We start from the raw sequence: 18,905 nt of genomic DNA, 5'->3' as shown, positions 1-18,905 counted from the left end.
CACACCTGCACATCTGTCAATGTTATATACTGTACCTGCTGTTCCCGTTGTGGCCTCCTCTACATTGGGGAAACCAAACTGAAGCTTGGGGACCGCTTTGCGGAATACCTACGCTCAGTTTGCAACAAATAACTACACCTCCCAGTCGCGAACCATTTCAACTCCCCCACCCCCGACTCCTCAGATGACATGTCCATTCTGGGCCTCGGGCATTGCCACAATAACACCACCTGAAAGATGCAGGAACAGCATCTCATATTTTGCTTGGGAACCCTGCAGCCCAAGGGTATCATTGTGGACTTCACGAGCTTCAAAATCTCCCCTCCCCTGACCACATGCCAAAACCAGCCCAGCTAGTCCATGCCTCCCTAATCTTTCCTCCCACCTCAAGCCCCACCTCCATCCACACCCCACCTACATTCATCTTCACTGGCTCTAACCCCGCCTCTTTGACCTGCCTGTCTCCTCTCACCCTATCTTCTCCTTTATCCATCTTCTATCCGCCTCCCCCTGTCTCCCTATTTATTTCAGAATCCCCTTCCCCTCCCCCATTTCTGAAGAAGGGTCCTGACCCGAAATGTCAAGCTTTCCTGCTGCTTTGATGTTGCTTGGCCTGCTGTGTTCATCCAGCTTCACACTGTATTATCTCACATTTCCGAATCCCTCTTTTGAAAGTATTGGGGCTGATTAAAACCTAGCTAACCTAATGGTGAGGGGTTGGGATCTTTTCAGCGTGTTTTCCATGTTGCCTAATTTTAACAGTGTATGAGATCAGACAGGATATGAAACGAATGTTCAATCTAACCTCTCAGATTAGGTTAAAATTACCTCATGCATTTCAATTCAACTGAAGTAAATGACCTTTGCCTTATATTTTATTATTTAATATACAGTAGTTTAAGATGAATTCACAGTTAGAGGAAAAAATAAGCTAAAATTTCTTCCGTGTGTAAAAATATGAAGACGTAAATGACTACTAAAAGCACAGGACCGCGAAATGTGAACTGAGTGCTTATGGCCGCCAACATCTTAGGAAGAATATATTGGCCTTCAGGAAGTGCAGGAGAGATTTAAGTATGAAACTGGGACTCCAGGAATTCAGTTACAAATAGAGATTGAACTCATTTAGGCTGCATTTCCTGGAATTTGTAAGATTAATCGGTAATTTAATCCAACTTTTCAAGATATTAAGGAGAAAAAAATTGGGTACCTTGAGAGAAATAGTTTTTCTGTTGGGAACCTTTAAGATTATGAAATTGAGAAACATTAGATGCAAAGAATGAAAGAAGTTTAAAACTATTTTCTGCAAATGGCAATTAAGATGTGATCAATTCTTATTTATTAAACCAAATTAGATTTTTGTTGACCAATTGTGTTAAGTATGATGGGACAAAGTCAGGTTGTAGTGTAGATCAACAATAATCTCATTAAATCACTTAACTAGCTCACCACGTTAAATAGCCTGAGTCTGTTCTTTCTGAGACACAGTTGATGTGGTTTTGAACAAGACCATTAGGCCCTTTGTGCCTGCACTGGTTCTTCATATGAGTATCATTACCCAACCTGACCCTAATCCATACTTACTTTTTCCCCATAGCATTGCATATGATCCAAATAACCTCAATACCTCATTGAATTGGTTTGAGTGGGATGCTGTTTGGAAAATTGGTGTGGACTTGTTGGGCTGAATGGCCTGTTTCTTCACTGTGAGAATTCTATTTAAAAAATGCCCTAATTAAACTTGCCTCCATCACATTTCTAGGCAAGACATTCCATAATCTAACTACTTGCTGTGTGAAAAAGATTTTTTTCTCATGTCACCCTTGCTTCTTTTACACATCACCTTTTGTTCTTGTTCCTTTTATGAGCAAAAACAGTTTTGCCCTATCTAGTCAATCTGGCCCAGTCATGATTTCGAAAATCGCTATCAAATCTCTTCTTAACCTACTTCACTCAAGGAGAACAGCACCAACTTTTTCAGTATTCTCATAACTTTCTCTTTCCTGGAAATATTTTTGTACATGCCTTATACAAGTACAATATCACCTCATTGCTCTTGTACCCTATGCCCCTACTGGTAAAGCGGACAACACTGCCTATGCTTTAACTGCTCCGTCCAGCTGTTCTACTACCCAGTCCCCTCTGCTCCTGTATCCTCTTGAGGACTGTAGCCTTTATTTTATCTTGCCTTTCACTGATCTCTACTAAAGTGCATCATTTCTCATTTTCCCCATTGTTCCTGTAAACCTGTAAATGATTGTAAATTTGTTGATACATCAAATGTAATAACCTGACAGTAGCTGTAAAACAACTTTCTACTTGTTCGAGATATTCTGTTGGTAACACATTTGCTTTTGAAGAGTTGTAATATATGAAAATATGTTTTACAATGATACTTACTTAATGGTATTTCCTTTCTTTTAAAGGCAAGCACTTTTCAGTCCAGTTGGAGCCGAGTTATTTTCTTCTTAAACCAATTATTTTTGGAGATTTCATGAAGGTGAAAAGACATTTTGTGTTTGCTTTCGGGAAATATTTCTTATTGGAATCATAATTTCATAAGAATAGAATCATAGACTGATAAGCTGATAAAATTCCATTTCATTTGTGGTATCTGTGCTATTTTGTCAGTAAATTGATGAAAGAACCCCATTACCATGCTTTTCCCATGGTCCAGTAAAACTTTTAGCTTCAAGAATTTATTCAGTTCTGTTTGCAATAGTACTATTGAATTTACTACCATCAATCATTAAGACCGTGTATTCAACGGTACAAAAACTAACTGCTGGTGGTCAAAAATTCCCCTCAAGCACATGAAAAATGGGAGTAGGTTGTTTGGCCTGAAGCAAGCCCCACCATTTAACAAGATCATCATTGATTGGCTTGAAGCATGAACTCCTCTTTCATACTAGTTCATCATAGTCATAAACTCCCTAATATTTCAAATTTCTGTTTACCTTCGCTTTAAATAATTTCAGTGATCCAGCCTCCGTGGCTCTCTAGGGTGGTGAACTACAGACAGTTACTCTTCTCTGTGAGAAGAAAATCTTTCACATCTTAGTTTTAAAAGGATATTCCCTTATCCTGTAATATTGTCTCCGAGTTTGAGATTCTCCCACTCATGGAAATATCCTTTCGTTATGTACCTTGTCAAGCACCTCCAGAATTTTATATGTTTCAGTAATAGCCCCAGGGATAACCATATTACCTCTCTTGATTTTTTTTCAAGTCACCTTAAATCTGTGTCCTTTTGATGTCGATCATTCTGTCATTTGATTCCTGTTTCTCATTATTTGCTCTTTGAGAATCCTTCATGGCTTGAAACACCTCTATCAAATTTCCTATTACCTTTTTCTTCTCTGCAGAGAACAACTTCTGCAACCTCAACTTTTGCAACTTGTAGCAATAAATGGGGTGAAGGGACCAAAGGTATGGTTGTTAAAGTTGCTGATAGGTAGGAATGTAAGTTGTACGGAAAACTTGGAAGCTGCAAAGAGATATTGATTGGTTAAATGAATAGGTAAAACTTTGACAAGTAAAGTATAGTATGGGAAGATGTGAAATTGTTCATTTTGTTAGGAAAACAGAAAAGTATTTTAGCCAAATTTTGGCTAAATGGTGAGAGGTTGCAGAAATCTGAAATGCAGAGTGATCTGGATGTTCTGACGGATAATTTACAAAAGATTAGTATGCAGGTACAGCAAATACAAAAGCTATCACTAAAATAGAATGTTATGATCTATTGCAAATAAAAGTTAATTCAAACATTGAATAGCTATACTTCACATATATAATGTGCTGGTGAGACTGCAAATGCAGTCCTGTGTAGAATATCTATGAAAAGTTAACGTTCAATCATGAGTAACAACAGCAAAAATATCAAAGCTCTGTTATTAAGTTTCAAATCTCATGTAGTTGATGTGTCTTTGGACCTAATCGATTTGGTTATTGACTGTAAACATTCTATGCCTGTTCTTTATTGTCCAGTAATGCCGCTGCTGATATTCATGTGTTCATTGTTTTCTATATCGTCAGTTCTAGACATCAGTTGTCTCTGCAGTTTACTACTCCATTCCTGTTTTAAAACATGTAGTCAAGTCAATGAAGCATATAAATCACTTTATGAAATTTGTTGTTTTATAAGTTCTCCAATTTCTCCAGTAACGCCTACAATTACGCTTTCAGATTGGAGCGGAGAAAGCCGACCGACTATACGAAGATTTGCAAAATTATGAGAAAGTAAAATCCACTCTACGGGACTACATGGATGACTTTAATATGATAAGTTCCAAAGAAATGAAACTGGTTTTCTTCCAAGATGCTGTTGAACATGTTTCCAGGTAGTGATTTATCTTTAGCATTAATTACTCCTTGTTTTATTAATAAATGAACATACATTTGATAAATAAATTCCACCTCCATGAGCAGAAATCAGGACTAGTAAAGGCAAAGATATTGCACTCTAGAATGAAGTTGGATTCTTTGTAGGGTTATCACCCAAGTAATACTGCATCAAATTTCAATATAACAGAGGGTAAATGCTTCCCGGCCACTTAACACAAGTACAAGGAATCCCATGAAATATTAAATAAAAACCAAAAGAACTGTGGATGCTAGAAATCAGAAACAAAATAGAAATTTCTGAAAAACCTCAGCAGATGTGGCAGCATCTGTGGAGGGAAAGCAGAGTTAACATTTTGGGTCCGGTGACCCTTCTTCAGAATCATGAAATACTAGTTGTCTGGGTATAGTGCAATAAGCCACATGCTACCTGGAGCTTTCTCTAAGATTCAGTAAAGCCAAGGCTGATCTTATATGTGAACTCAACAGGTGGCTTGTCCATCTCAGTATCCCTAGATTTCCACTGTGGTTGAAGCATAAGATATTTCTTTGAATGCAACAGGACATTTTTCCAGGTTGCAATTTGGCTCATTAGAGGCATGAGGTTAGACTGTTAAGGAGGACATGCAGAGCCATTCTGAAATAGGAGAGACCAGATAAGGAGAAATGAAAGAGTTTAGTAAATTTTGAGAACATTTCAATGAAGGGTAAGCGGCAGGTTATAAATGGGATAACGGCATGGCAATAATAATGACCAGACTTAACCAAAGAAAAGAATAGGAATGTAATCTTCTATTGTTAAATTACATTTAAGAATTTTAGAGAAAGTGGCAGTGTACATTAGAGTCTTGTTCAGCACTACATAAGAATTTAGAGATAGACACATTAAAATTTGGGTGCATGGCACCTTGGTTGTCATTTGGGATCTGTAACGGCACTCATACTGGTGTTGGCCTGAACTTGTGGTTTTCTTCATCGCATTTTGGGAAATAATAAAGGAAACATTCATTGAAAGAAGACTAAGTCAAAGCTAGAATGTACCAAATTTTGCTTGTACACATCAAGTTGGAATAACTCAATAAAAATAGTATACACCATGTCCAATGACTTGCTATAGGTGTGACTTTGACATGGTATTTTGAAAAAATTGCAATTTTAGATGGTTCTACAATGATCTTGCAGAATTGCTCGCATGATTCGCCAAGAACGAGGAAATGCTCTTCTTGTGGGTGTTGGAGGTACAGGCAAACAGTCCCTCACGCGACTTGCTGCTCACATGTGTAACTACAAGTGCTTTCAAATTGAACTCAGTCGTGGTTACAACTATGACTCATTCCACGAGGACTTAAGAAAACTTTACAAATTGGCTGGCGTCGAGGACAAAGATACAGTGTTTCTCTTCACTGACACACAGGTATACATTTTTGAAAAATCATTAAATTTGTTTTCCTTAACTGGAAAAACTTGCATCAGGTGACATAAATCTCTGTCCTTTACCTTGAGTATGATGCCAGCAATCTGAAAAGGTCTCCTATTAAGGACAGAAATTGGGAAAGGGATTCATCGTCACTATTTATCAAATTTTTGCTCATTTTATGGGGATGATATTTCATAGCAATTTAACAGAAGATATTTTCGATAGGATATCTAAATATCCCTTAATTTGTTAGGATGATTGCCTGTCAATATCAATCCAGAGGAGGATACTTTGGGGAAACGTTAATATTTTGAAGTATTAGAATGAAGGGGTGCCGAGCATAATTCGGACTTCTACCTTTCTGGCATGCTGTGGACTATTAGTTCTACAGTGTTCACCTTACGTCCCTGACAGGTTCCCTATGAGGAAATTAACATGATTGACAGGCATTGATCCCAGCTGGGAAAAATGGAGGCTGCAGGACCAGATGAATCTGCTTTATGAATCTGGTGACAGAAGTGAGTTTCTCATCCCTTGTCCCATCTCAATAAAAGTGAGAAATCATCCAATTTCCAACTGGCTGCATTTTTTCCTGACTATTTATATCATACCTGTTAAAAGTTCACTTTACTTGCTGCAGACTTTTCTGAAGTAGGGTCCCAACTCGAGACGTCAGCATTCCTGCTCCTCTGATGCTGCCTAACCTGCTGTGTTCCTCCAGTTCCACACTGTGTTATCACTGACACCAGAAGTTCTTACTATATCTTTATTTGCTGGAATGGGACAAGAGGAGTTTTAGACTGCATGTTTAGCATAATATCTTCAGAGCCTATGTTGGCAGCCCTATTTTAAATACTGTAAGAGCAGTTATGGACTTGGTCTTTCCTCGAATCCAAGGGGAAAAACTTGTTGATTTCTGCAGCAAGTTAGGAATTAGCTGTTTTGTGCAATGATATGCTGCAGATTGACAAAAGAGGGACCATTTAGTCTAAAGATATACAACCAGTACTTCCAGGCTCTAAACAAAGCCAAATAGTACCAAAAAAAGTGTTATGGTCAGTTTTTTTCCTCTGAAAGGCGTAAAAAGCACTAGTTGCTGTACAATTTAAGACTGCTAATTTCTGATCTTATCAATAGAGTTCAAAATTTTTTGAAGGTTTCTGCTTGAGATATTCTTGAGGGAAACTTTTTGATTTTCAGGAGCTATTATTTGGTTTTCAAAGTCTCCTTTTTTCATTCTGACAAGTTCAATTATTGGACTATAAAGTCACAAAGTAATAGTACCATATCTATTTGCGTTGACTTGTTGGGCTTGTGTACTTAGGCAAAAAAAATCAATACTCTCAATATTGATCAAGCTTCCATTAAACTTAAAGCCACAACAGACAAGAAAAGCATTAACTTCCTAGTCACCATGAACACAAGTTAACAGGCATAAATTGACAACAAAAGCTATTTTTCGAAATAACTGGTATACTCTTCTACCCACAAAAAACCATCACCAAAACATACCTCTCATAGACAAGTGAAGTCACAATTTATATATTTCCCTCACACATAGACAAAGCCAAGAGATTTTAACCAAGCAATTATTACCCTTTTCTCTACTGCATTTTCAAACTTGATCTCTGTTCATTAATGAGAGGTATAGATAGAGCTAATGGAAGTCGTTTTTTTTCCCTAAGATGGGGAATTTCAAGACTAGGCAACACATTTTTTAGGTGAGAGGAGAGAGATTTTAAAAAAGAGGCAAATTTTTTACACAGAGGGCACTTTGCGTGTGGAACGATCTCCCTAAGGAAGTGGTGGATGTGGGTACAGTTACAACGTTTAAAAGACATTTGGATGAATACATGAATAGGAAAGGTTTCGAGGGATATGGGCTAAAAGCAGACAGGTGGGACCAGTTTAGTTTGGGATTACATTTGGCATGGACGGGTTAGACCAAATGGTCTGTTCCATGCTGTATGACTCTATAATTGCATCCCTATAAATTTCGCCCCTATAATAGCTCCTGAATTATTGCAGCCTTGAGCTAACTTAAATATTCTTAGCTTCTAATTAGCAGTTTATTCCATTGTTGGCAGGATTAAAACTGTTCTGTCGTCTTTGCAGTTTTCCTATTCCTCAGTTGCAGCCTTCAGTTCCTCATTCCCCAACCCTCAGGCAGTGTCTCCACATTCTTCTTGAAGTTCCCTCCCCCCACACTCTCTCTTGCAACATCTTTCTCCAATCTAATTTGCTTGAAGATTCTCTCTTCACATGCTGTGGTGGACATCCCTTCGCCTCCCAGTGCAGATAGTGCCCCTCAAGACAGCAAAAGGCCACCCTGTTAAGGTCCCAGCCAACCCTAACGGACTCCTGATGCAGGAGATGAACTTCAAGAATGCAGTGCCCGTGAACTGACTAAAGGTTTCCCTGAAGGCTCTGGCAAATGCCCGTAACAGCACCCTTCCCCTGCGTCATGTCATAGGTCTCCCTCACTTCCAAAAGTAGTGGCAAAAGTCCCATCCCAGCCTCTTCTACATACAGACAAGGACACCTAGCTTTGACCACAGTGCAGCCTTGCAGGTTTTTCTTGTATCAGCCTTTCTAAATTGTTCTGAGAAATAATTATTTGGTCTGTACCCATGACTGAAATGATCTCCATGTCTACCTGCCACAAATGCATCAACTTGTTCTGATATACTAATGGCATAATTCCCATAAGAAATCACTTACCTGCCATTTTGGAAACAAAGGAAGCTGTTGAGCATTCAGTGTTGGGCAGCTGAATGTTTAGTCTATAGTACTTAATTACATCTTTTATTAGCACACTTCACTATATATATTGTCCCTGTATATATTGCCACAATGATAAATGGTCAGTGCCAAGAAACATGATACATTATTTTAAATATTACATAACTAAGATTTAAACAATATGGACATCTTATTAAGAATCATCTGTGCTTTTTCAACTGTTAGAATTTTGGCACAATTAGCGTGAAATTGTGCTGACATATTATTCTCTGACAGATAGTGGTAGAGGAGTTCCTAGAAGACATCAATAACATCCTCAACTCTGGAGAGGTTCCAAATCTATTTGAGAAAGATGAACTTGAGCAAGTGCTCGCTGCCACACGTCCAAAAGCCAAGGATGCTGGAATACCAGAAGGAAACAGAGATGAAGTAAGCATTCAAAACTGCCCCTGTCCAGCCTCTTTCGCTTGTGCAGATTATTTGGTGGGCAGTTAATGTGTGTTTTTGTATTATGGACCAGAGTGATTGATGTGAATCCTAACCATTCAGGTAGGCTTCTGATAACTGGACGTCAGTGTGTATTTGTCCCACAAGCAAGTTTGGAAGTCAGTGTAAAATATTCAGGCAAGTTTTGAGCACCCAAATCTTTGCTTGTTCAGTGATTCACCTACTATTCACAGAAGTAAAACTGGTGAATACGATGGAGGGAAATTTCTTGACAATGTGATTTGACCTGAATCTTAAGACATGCAAAGTGTAACAATTAGTACCTAGGGTGTGAGAAATATCCTTACCATTTTCTAAATAAGGCTGATTTTATCCTTGAGGTAGGTAAACAGCTAAAATTGATTTTAGCCTTTGCCTGTCAATATTCTTCCTAAATCCCAACATTGTTTGTTTTAAAAACAGAAAATGCTAAAGAAACTCAGCATCTAACATACTGAATCTATCTACTAAACTGACTAAATAATAAAGGTGCTAAAAGAGGAGGGAAGGAAATAAACACAAACGCCATCACTAGAGAAAAAGTACGAGGGAAGCCATTGGGGTTGAAGGCCAATATGTCCCTGGGATCTGATGAATTGCATCTGCAGGTATTAAAGGAAGTAGATGCACCGATAGTAGTTTTCTAAATACCTTTGAATTCTGGAGAAGTCCCAGGTAATTGGAAAATTACCAGTGTAATATCTTATTCAAAAAGGGCCAGTTGGCTTAATATCTGCTGTTTGGAAAAAAGATAGAGTCCGTTATAAAGGATGTAATGGTCGAGCATTTAGTAACCCATTATATAATCAAGCAGAGTATACATGGAAATCAGACCTGACAAATTTATTACAGTTCTTTCAGGAGGTAACAGGCAGGTTGGATAAAGGGGAATCTGTGGATGTGAGATGTTTGGGTTTCCAACAGGCATTTGTCAAGGCTACTTGAGATAAGAGATGATGGTGTTGGGATTAATATATTATCGTGGACAGAGTATAGGCTAACCAGGTTAAGACAAAGAGTTGGGATAAAGGAGCTGTTTTTAGAATGGAGACCTGTACTAATGCATCCACAAGGGTCAGTGTTATGACTGCAATTTTGAATGACATATATTAATGACTTGGATGATGGATGTGAATGTACTATCGCTAAGTTTGTGGATAATACAAAATTAGTTGAGAAAACAAGGTATGAGGATACAGAGGGATAGAGATAGGCTAACGACATCAGCTGAAAAATGGCACAGGCTGATGATAGCCCAAATGGCAATCTTTGATATTGATACAAGCCTTTATGTGTATTAACTGTAGCACAGTTTTGGGAATCCTCATCTAACTGCAATTACCAGTACACGTAGCTCATGTCCAGCTTTGTGAAAGACAACCACTCTGCCAGCTTTGCCTATAAGTCTTCTATATGACGGATTGGGTAATTATCTAGCTGCAAAAAGTGGTTAACTGTTAGTTTAAAATTCCTGCAAAGGTGAACCAACCACATTGGGCTTCACAGTCAGTACAAGAGCTGCCCATTCCGCAATCTTTACAGGATTGATGATTTCTTCGCTTTCCAGACGTATGATTTCTGCCTCTACTTTTGCATGTAAGAAGATGGCACTAGGTAGGCCTCGCAGAACCATGGAATTGCTTCGTGGTTAACATGCTAGGTGGCCTTGGCTCCTGTGATTGTCCCAAGACCTTCCTAGAAAATTCTGGGCATTTAATTAGAACTTCACTCAGGCAATCATATTCTAATAAAAAATGTTGAGCCAATCTAGGTAAATCTTTGTGAACCAATTTCGTCCCATCTAGTTTGGGCCTGAACTTTTTACTACAATGAGTGGTAACAGAATCTGCTGCTTTGCATAAGAGATCAGAACCAAAGTTGTAGCTTTAATCTGTAAAGGTTTCCCATCATAGGTTGCCAGTCTAGCCAAAGTCTTGCGCAAACTTGCTGAGTTCAAACAAACCCCATTTGTATTGTTCCAAGACCTCTGACTGACAATATGAGAATCACAAATTGCTGATGCAGATATAACTGCACTTGAACAGCAGATAAGGTTGGTTCCCTGCTGTTAAAGCATGAAGTAAAAATTGGCTTAAGCTATCATCAAAATTTTCTTTTTAAATATCTGGTGGTTTGAATTGATTTGACAGGATGTCTGGTGATTATTAGGAAAAAATCATAACCACCTGTCCCACCATTTCAATAAAGTTGTTCATTGTCATTTCCCAAGTGTTCATTCTTAAGTAATTATGTATGCTTGTCTGATTTTTTTTAAAGCCATAATTAACTCAACATGTGTGTTGAGTTCTCTTAACAGTTTAAATAGACTGAGAGGCCAGGATTCAAGCCCTACCTGCTTCAGAGATGTGTAATAATCTCTCTGATCTGGTTGATTCAAAACAAAGATTTTAAAAAAAGACTACTGAGTAGAACTTTTCTTTATAATAGATTAATTACTTGAGTTACATCAAGTAATGTATTTATCTCTGGGTTTCTATGACTGACTTTTTATTTTACAATTATGTATGCCTGTGGTGAGCATGGTAATTCTCATTGTGCAGTTTTGGAATACACATAGGAGAGATGCGTTTGCATTGGAGGGGTTGCAGAGAAGATCTAGCAGGATGTTGACTGGGTTGGAGTGTTTATGAAGAGAAACTGTTCTTTCTTTTTACCTTGTTCTTAAGATTTTGTACTTGGGTACTTGTACTTGAGATGGCACCTTGTATGGTGACATGAGACACTTCTTGTTGTACTCCTGCACTTTTTGACTTGAGTACATGTGACAGTAAAATCAGATTTCATGAACTGGGTTTATTTTTGTTGGAGCAGAGAAATTGTCATGGGGCATGTGATAGAGATACATAAAATTGAAGGACATAGGGTAGGCAGGAAGTAAATTTTTTCCTTGATGGAGGGATCATTGACCAGAGGTCATAGATTTATACTGCAAGAGATTTAGAAAGAATATAAGGAAATTATTTTCTGCCCAGAGGGTGGTAGGAATCTGGAAATCACTACCTGTAAGTGTACTCAAGGCAGAAACCCTCATAACATTGAAAATGCATTTAGATGTGCACATGCAATGCCTAGGCACATAAAGCCATGGGACAAGATCTGAAAATAGGATTAGATTAGTCTAGGTGATCAGATATAATGGTAACTGCAGATGCTGGAGAATCCAAGATAACAAAGTGTGGAGCTGGATGAACACAGCAGGTCAAGCAGCATCTTAGGAGCACTTAAGATGCTGCTTGGCCTGCTGTGTTCATCCAGCTCAACACTTTGTTATATTAGATAAGACTAGGTGGTTTATTTTTGGCCAGTGCAAACTCAGAGTCAGAGGTCATCAGCACAGGAAAAGCCCCATCAGCCCTCTATGTTCTCTAAGCCAGAAAGCCAATGACAGGTTGAAAATTAGATCCCCAAATTATATCTAGATTTTCTATTGGTGCCTGCGTAGTGTTCTACAGACTGCCATAGAGTGGAGTAGTAAAGGATGATGATATAACTGGTTTATTTCCTTCTGTTACATAGTAATTTATTGACTTCTGAAAATGGCAGTTATTTTACTTTGACCTCACACACTTATTCCATTTTATAAGTCTGTTCACCACTAAGAGATGATGTAATAACCACAACTGTCGATGAACTATTATGGATAATTTAAAGTTACTGTATAATTACAGCAAAGAATGTCTTGTCAAGGGTGTGACAAACTCAAAAACACAGCAGCATACATCAATGAGTTCCATATGAGAGTGTTGACCCAGAACAAAAATAAATGCTTCAGTCCCACAGTCATTCATTATTCTCTTGATTCAGTTCACCTGCAGCTTACAGCTCCTGCTTACAGTTCCATTCTCTAGGGATTTACTTGGAATTCAAATGAATAGAATAGCCTGTTTCACTTGCCTAAAAATATTTATACTTGCAATTCTTGTATGGAAATAATTTAAACTGTCCTTGAGAGTTGCCTTTCAGTGCTCCCTGATACTTTGAGAATACCTCAAAGTTCTTTGACCTTAGGGTTTTATTGCTTATGAATGTAGAAACAAAACTAGATCTTTTAACTTCTCAAAACTGTTCCACTATTCAGCAATATCATGACAATTCTGTTACCTAAAAATATATGCAATCTAGTTGCCTGCTGCTCTTGTACGTATGGCACCTAACCTTCCAAAGCTTGATGAGATGGTAGAGGTCCAAGCTGCTGCCATTATTTCTTCCTGTATCATGGAATTTCAAGAAAAGGTGATAAACTACTTTAGATACATTGTATGAAGAATTTTAATGTAAGAATATTTGCAATAGAATGTTATTGCATTAATATACCCACATCCTAGCCCTTGCTCTTTCCCTACAATTAAATCAGAAAATGTGGAATGAAGGGAATTCCCATGATTTATCAAGTCCTCTCCACTGAGTATATATCTTACGCCATATAGAAGCACACACATCATATTTGCACACTTGAAACTTATAACCCCCCCTACAAATCTTTGCATAATATTTGTCCTGGCTTCTAATGCTTACTAACCAAAACTATTCAAGACAAATTTAATTTTGCTATCCAGTTTATTTATCGTTAATATGGATTCTACAAAAATTCCTGCATTTTTGGATCTAACAGCTCAAAAGGCATTGCATTATGTACAAGTTTTATTGTCTTTGTGCCCATTGTCAAATTTTAAGATTATTTTCTTCCAGGAAGAAGTTACAAAGCTTTGTTTTAAAGATGTAATGTGATTTGCCATTTACAGCTTTTGAAAGGGAATCATATGTGTACAGATCCTGAAATGTTTGTGAACAAAAAAAAGACTGTTAATCATGTGTTCCTTTCTTCCTCAGGTTTTTCAATTTTTTATTAACCGTGTTCGGCAGAAACTGCATATTGTACTTTGCATGAGTCCTGTTGGTGATTCATTTCGAGCTCGATGTCGAATGTTTCCATCTCTTGTAAATTGCTGTACTATTGACTGGTTTGTGCAGGTATGCAGTAATATCTAATTTTTTAATATATGACTGAACCCTGACAGCCTCTGTTTAGATGCTACATTTTTAAAAATAAAGAGACAGCACAGGCTTTAATTAAAATCATGCAAGGGCCAATCTTTTTATTCCCACCATCCAAAGCATGCTGAAAAACAAGGGAGTTAGCAGGAAATTTTTTTATTCAAAATCGTACTGCCCACTTCTCGCCCAAAATAGCCAGAACCTCTTCCCCAAAAGTTAGTGATTTATTTTTTAATTTGAGGTCCTATGCCTGTTATAGGCCTCAGTGCAGTTTTCTGAATCCAGAGATGAAGACACCTTGCCAGTGCTCCTTGCAAAGACTACTGAAGATTGCTGAGAGAAAGGAGCACAAGTGGTGTTATTGATTCTTCAGTGAGCAGAATCTTACTATCCATTTCTACCCACTTCACTTCCTTCTGAACATGTTATTAATCGGACCTTCCTAGTGTATTAGTGTATTAGTGCAGTCTACAGGAAAAAAAACAGTATCATTGAGGAATATCTTCAACCTCTATTGTTAATCTGTATTCAAAAATACCTTCCCCAAGAGTGAAACAACTTTCTTGCATAATTTGAGTTTATGGCTCTCCAGCTCTAACCTCACTTCACCTTCTCACCCAACCCATTGACACTCCCAATGCTGGTTCCGTACCATCTGTTGCCCTGCACACACCTCTCGGACACTCCGTGCCAACCTATAATGCTCTTTCAAGTCCCATGGCCCCGATAGTCCCTATACCAATCTACTGCCATTTCATACCAACCTACTCCTTCCCCATTGCCCTACACCAAGCATGTCAACTCACCCAGTATCCAACTTGGGCAAAGCTTAGGACCCTTAATGAGTTGAATTAAAATTCTATTAAACAGTTGTGTATAACAGGCTTCACTGTGTTGAAAAAAAATCATTCTTATAAACCCATTAACTAAATTGACATTCCTTCAAGTACATTTAGCTCAAGGACACAATCCCTTACAGTTACAAGACTTAGTATTCAATCATAGTTCCACTTCCAAAGAAGCCTTTTATGAGCTGAACACTTTGCTGATCTATATCTCATTTTAAGATATTTTATTATTACAGATTTACACTCTAGAATGCTGTATTTTCAAATAATTTATTTGGAGTCATCAAATTGGTAGCTTGTTAAATTTATGTCACTGTGGCAGTCTTGCCTTGGGGCCAGTTTTCAGCTGGCAAATTTTAGTGTTTGTTCAAAATTGACCTTGGCTCATCCAAATGCTGCTAACCATCTCTCCTGGACGAAAGAGTTTTGTGAAATTGTAGAAAATCAACCAATCAAGATGCCCAATGCCAAGCTGGTAAGTGGTATCTTTGTAAAAATTCATGTCAGGTTCCTATAATATTGTAATCAAGGACATCACTAGGTACCCTTACCTATCATAACAGATTACAATACAGGCTGTTCAGCTTTGAGTGGCCCATGATCTTGCTGACTTTTATCTGCCCAACCTCTGACATTAAGCCCACCATTGCTCTGTATGATTCTGAGCCCTGCGAAACTTGGTTGGCATGGATGAGTTTTACCAAAGGGTCTGCTTCTGTATTGCACGAATCTGACTCGCCAAGCAACATAAGAATTAGGAGGAGGATTTAGCAATTCGGCCTCTCAAGCTGGCACCAAAATTTAATACAATCATGGCTGATCTCGTTGCAGCTTCAACTCTACTTTCCTGCCCACTCCCGATAACCCTATAGCCTATTATTGATTAAAAAATTGGTCTGTCTCATTGAATTTATTCACTGTCTTGGTGTCCACCACACTCTGATGTGGTAACTTCCAGAGTTTGAAAAGTTGAAATATGTGTTGAAATTTGGACATTTTGTGACAAAGGCTAATAGTATGCTGTCATTAATAAAATGATAGAATTGATGCAAATTGCCTCTTTCCTTTCAGTGGCCACGAGAAGCTCTGCTTTCTGTATCAAAGAACTTCTTTGCAAACATTAATCTGGGCAGTGATGAAATGAAGGAAAAGTTTTCTGAAATGTGTGTACGAGTTCACACAAGTGTGAATGAGAAGGCAGATCAATACTATGCTGAGCTGCGACGGCGGTACTACACAACACCCACATCTTATCTCGAGCTGATTAACCTTTACTTGGCCATGCTGACAGAGAAACAAAAGGAACTAACTTCGGTAAAGCTCTAGAGTTTAAAGTTGCTCGTCAACAATAAAAACCAAATCAAGCTTCTATTGATACAGAGATAATGGGAACTGCAGATGCTAGAGAATACAAGATAACAAAGTGTGAAGCTGGATGAACACAGCAGGCCAAGCAGCATCTCAGGAGCACAAAAGCTTCCTGAGATGCTGCTTGGCCTGCTGTGTTCATCTAGCTTCACACTTTGTTATCTTTCTATTGATACAGTCATTTTTGAGTAGCACCTTCTTTTTGAACTGTCATTTGAATAAAAATAGAAAATTGATCTATGGGAAAGAAAGATGGGCAATATTTAAGGGTTCAATTCTAAGAATGTCTATTTGAAACTTTCAAGAAATCCAGTTCTCCCTAATGCTTCCGTTATGATGAGGAATGAAAGAATATGTAACAGGCTATCTATCATAGAATAGCTCAGAATTTTGACTGTGATGTTTTGTTGTTTTCCTCTTGGGGAGTTCAACACTGAGAAAAGCCTTTGCATTTATTTATTGGGATCATGAAGTAGAATCATAGAACACCTACAGTGCAGTAAGACATATTTGACAATTGAGACTGCACAGACCTTCTGAAGTGTATCCCACCCTGACAGACAACCCCTATCCCATCCCTGTAGCCCCACATGGTGTTTTTACCATGGCTAGCCCACCCAACCTGCTCATCCCTGGACTATGGGAGGAAGCCGGAGCACCGAGAGGAAACTGTGCAGACACAGGTAGAATGTACAAATTTCACATAGACAGTCACCCAAAGGTGGAATTGAACCCTGGTCCCTGGCACTTTGAGGCAGCCCTGCTAACTGCTGTGCCACCAAGCTGCCCTATGTTAGTGAGGATGGTCAAGTTAACAATTAGAATCAATGTACATTTGGGCAAGCAAGATGGCCAGGATATGAAAACCTGCAGCTAGAAATTGTAGTCACTCTTCCATGATTATACTCGTTATGTATTCACTAAGTACTCTCCATCAGCCCCAGTGAACTTTCTAGGCTTAGTAAGAGGCTTTCAATAAACCCTGTATTACATTCCACCATCTATCTGAAAATGCTGGGTGGCCCACAAGAGATATGGATTGTCTGGCATAAATGCAGATGCTGCCAGACCTGCTGAGTTTATCAGCAATTTCTGTTTTTGTTTCAGGTCTCCAGCATTCATAGTTCTTTATTTTATCATCTATTTCATCACCTCCATATAAGTTTGCTGGTTTTATAATTATAATGTGTTACAATCTTCAGCAGGCCCTGTTGATCTATCCTGGTGGAGCCTCCATTCATTAGATGGAGTGAAAATAAAGAGGAATATGGAGAGGGTGTTAGAGATCTGGATGAAAAGAAGACCAAGGTTGAGGTGGAGTTCGTGGTCTCATGCTTTAGAAACAGAGAGGGGAGGGAAATGGAATAACAGCCAAAAGCAAAAAAAAACACCCATGAAGCTACAGTGTATTGATTACTGTGAGAGGAGGCCTGAAGTAACAAGTCAAAGGACAAAGAGAAAAGGATTTTGAAGGGAGGAGTGAAAGATGAAGTCAAGGTAGGGATAACAAGTTAGAAGTCCCAGTTGTGGGAGAGAAAAGGAAGAATAGGCTTGGGGAAGCTTCTGACTCACGGTGGTTTGCAATTACAAGCAGGGCTGTGGTAAAAAAACTTGTATGGCCTTTATGTGAAAAAGCAATGATCTATGGTGATACAATGCATTTTAAGGCAAACAAGCTCAATTGTTGCTTCAGCTGATAGTGAACTTCTTCTGTTTAGAAGTATAATTTGAAAAGTCAATCAGGGTTGACAGAAAATCAAGCAATGTGTTCTCTGTACTAATTAAGGGATTTTTAGTAGCTGGAGATTGTCTTTGTGACCAAGAGCCCAAAATTGGAAACTCTAAGATGAACTACAGCAGCAGAAATCAGGCCTGACAAAATTGGCCAAACTTAACAGCATCTAGCAGCTATGAGGTACAGAGAACAGTGGAAAGCAAAGATGTTACAACATTTTAAAAGATGAACCACTTGCAACCAGCTCAAGGGTTATGTATTGGCGAAGTGTTGATCAGATGTTCTGGCATCTTAACTGCCTGAATATGTGGACTTTATACCTCTCAGCATTGCAACAGTGAAGGGTGTCAACACAACCCCATTGGATGATTTGAATCCCTCTCATTGCTTCATTGGCCAAAGATCACAGAATGTTCTAGAACATCAGGTGTGAAGGGGAACTCTTATGCCTGGAAGCCACCCCTCAGTGAAGACTGAGTGAAAAATCAATGAAGACTCACTAGGAAGACTTGCAGCAAGATTCCTGCCAGAAGTCCATGCAGCAACCCAAGAAGACTCAGGAGAATATCTGTCCAGACCTGTGAGACCCACCTTCATAGAAGTGAGCTAGCCTTTTGTCTGAGAGGAAGGAGATTCCAATGGCCCAGTTCAAATACATGGATCATTGTGGGTAGTGTCATTTCTTGGATGGTGAGAGCTAGATAAAGAGTAAATATTATCGGAATTTGGGAAATGTTCACATTGTATTTTTTAATGAGGAATAGTTTGTTAATAGAATTGTGTTAAACTACAAACTGAATTCTGCATCCCTTTGTCCTTCTTACCAATAAGAGCATTTGGGTAAAGAATTTTTGATAACATAAAAATGTTGAAATATCCAAAACACAAACAACAAAGTATACTTCCAAAATTATTATTTTCTTGATTGTCAGTGTGACCAAAAAATGCACGT

The 18,905-nt window shown here is 38.4% G+C and overlaps 1 protein-coding gene across 1 annotated transcript in view; it reads left to right on the top strand.

Annotated features, from left to right (window-relative positions):
• Positions 1-18,905, top strand: part of dnah6 (dynein, axonemal, heavy chain 6) — a 241,124-nt gene that overhangs the window by 121,206 nt on the left and 101,013 nt on the right. Inside the window, exons 44-49 of the mRNA XM_059644490.1 lie at positions 2,427-2,500; positions 4,186-4,340; positions 5,524-5,755; positions 8,777-8,929; positions 13,838-13,978; positions 15,922-16,164. Of these exons, the coding sequence (XP_059500473.1) occupies positions 2,427-2,500; positions 4,186-4,340; positions 5,524-5,755; positions 8,777-8,929; positions 13,838-13,978; positions 15,922-16,164 (998 nt within the window). The remainder of the gene's footprint in view (positions 1-2,426; positions 2,501-4,185; positions 4,341-5,523; positions 5,756-8,776; positions 8,930-13,837; positions 13,979-15,921; positions 16,165-18,905) is intronic.

Source organism: Stegostoma tigrinum, chromosome 3 (assembly GCF_030684315.1).
Source record: "Stegostoma tigrinum isolate sSteTig4 chromosome 3, sSteTig4.hap1, whole genome shotgun sequence".
In the NCBI taxonomy this organism is placed as follows: domain Eukaryota; kingdom Metazoa; phylum Chordata; class Chondrichthyes; order Orectolobiformes; family Stegostomatidae; genus Stegostoma; species Stegostoma tigrinum.
The sequence above is the reverse complement of the archived record's forward strand: the minus strand, read 5'-3'. Positions and strand labels throughout refer to the sequence as shown.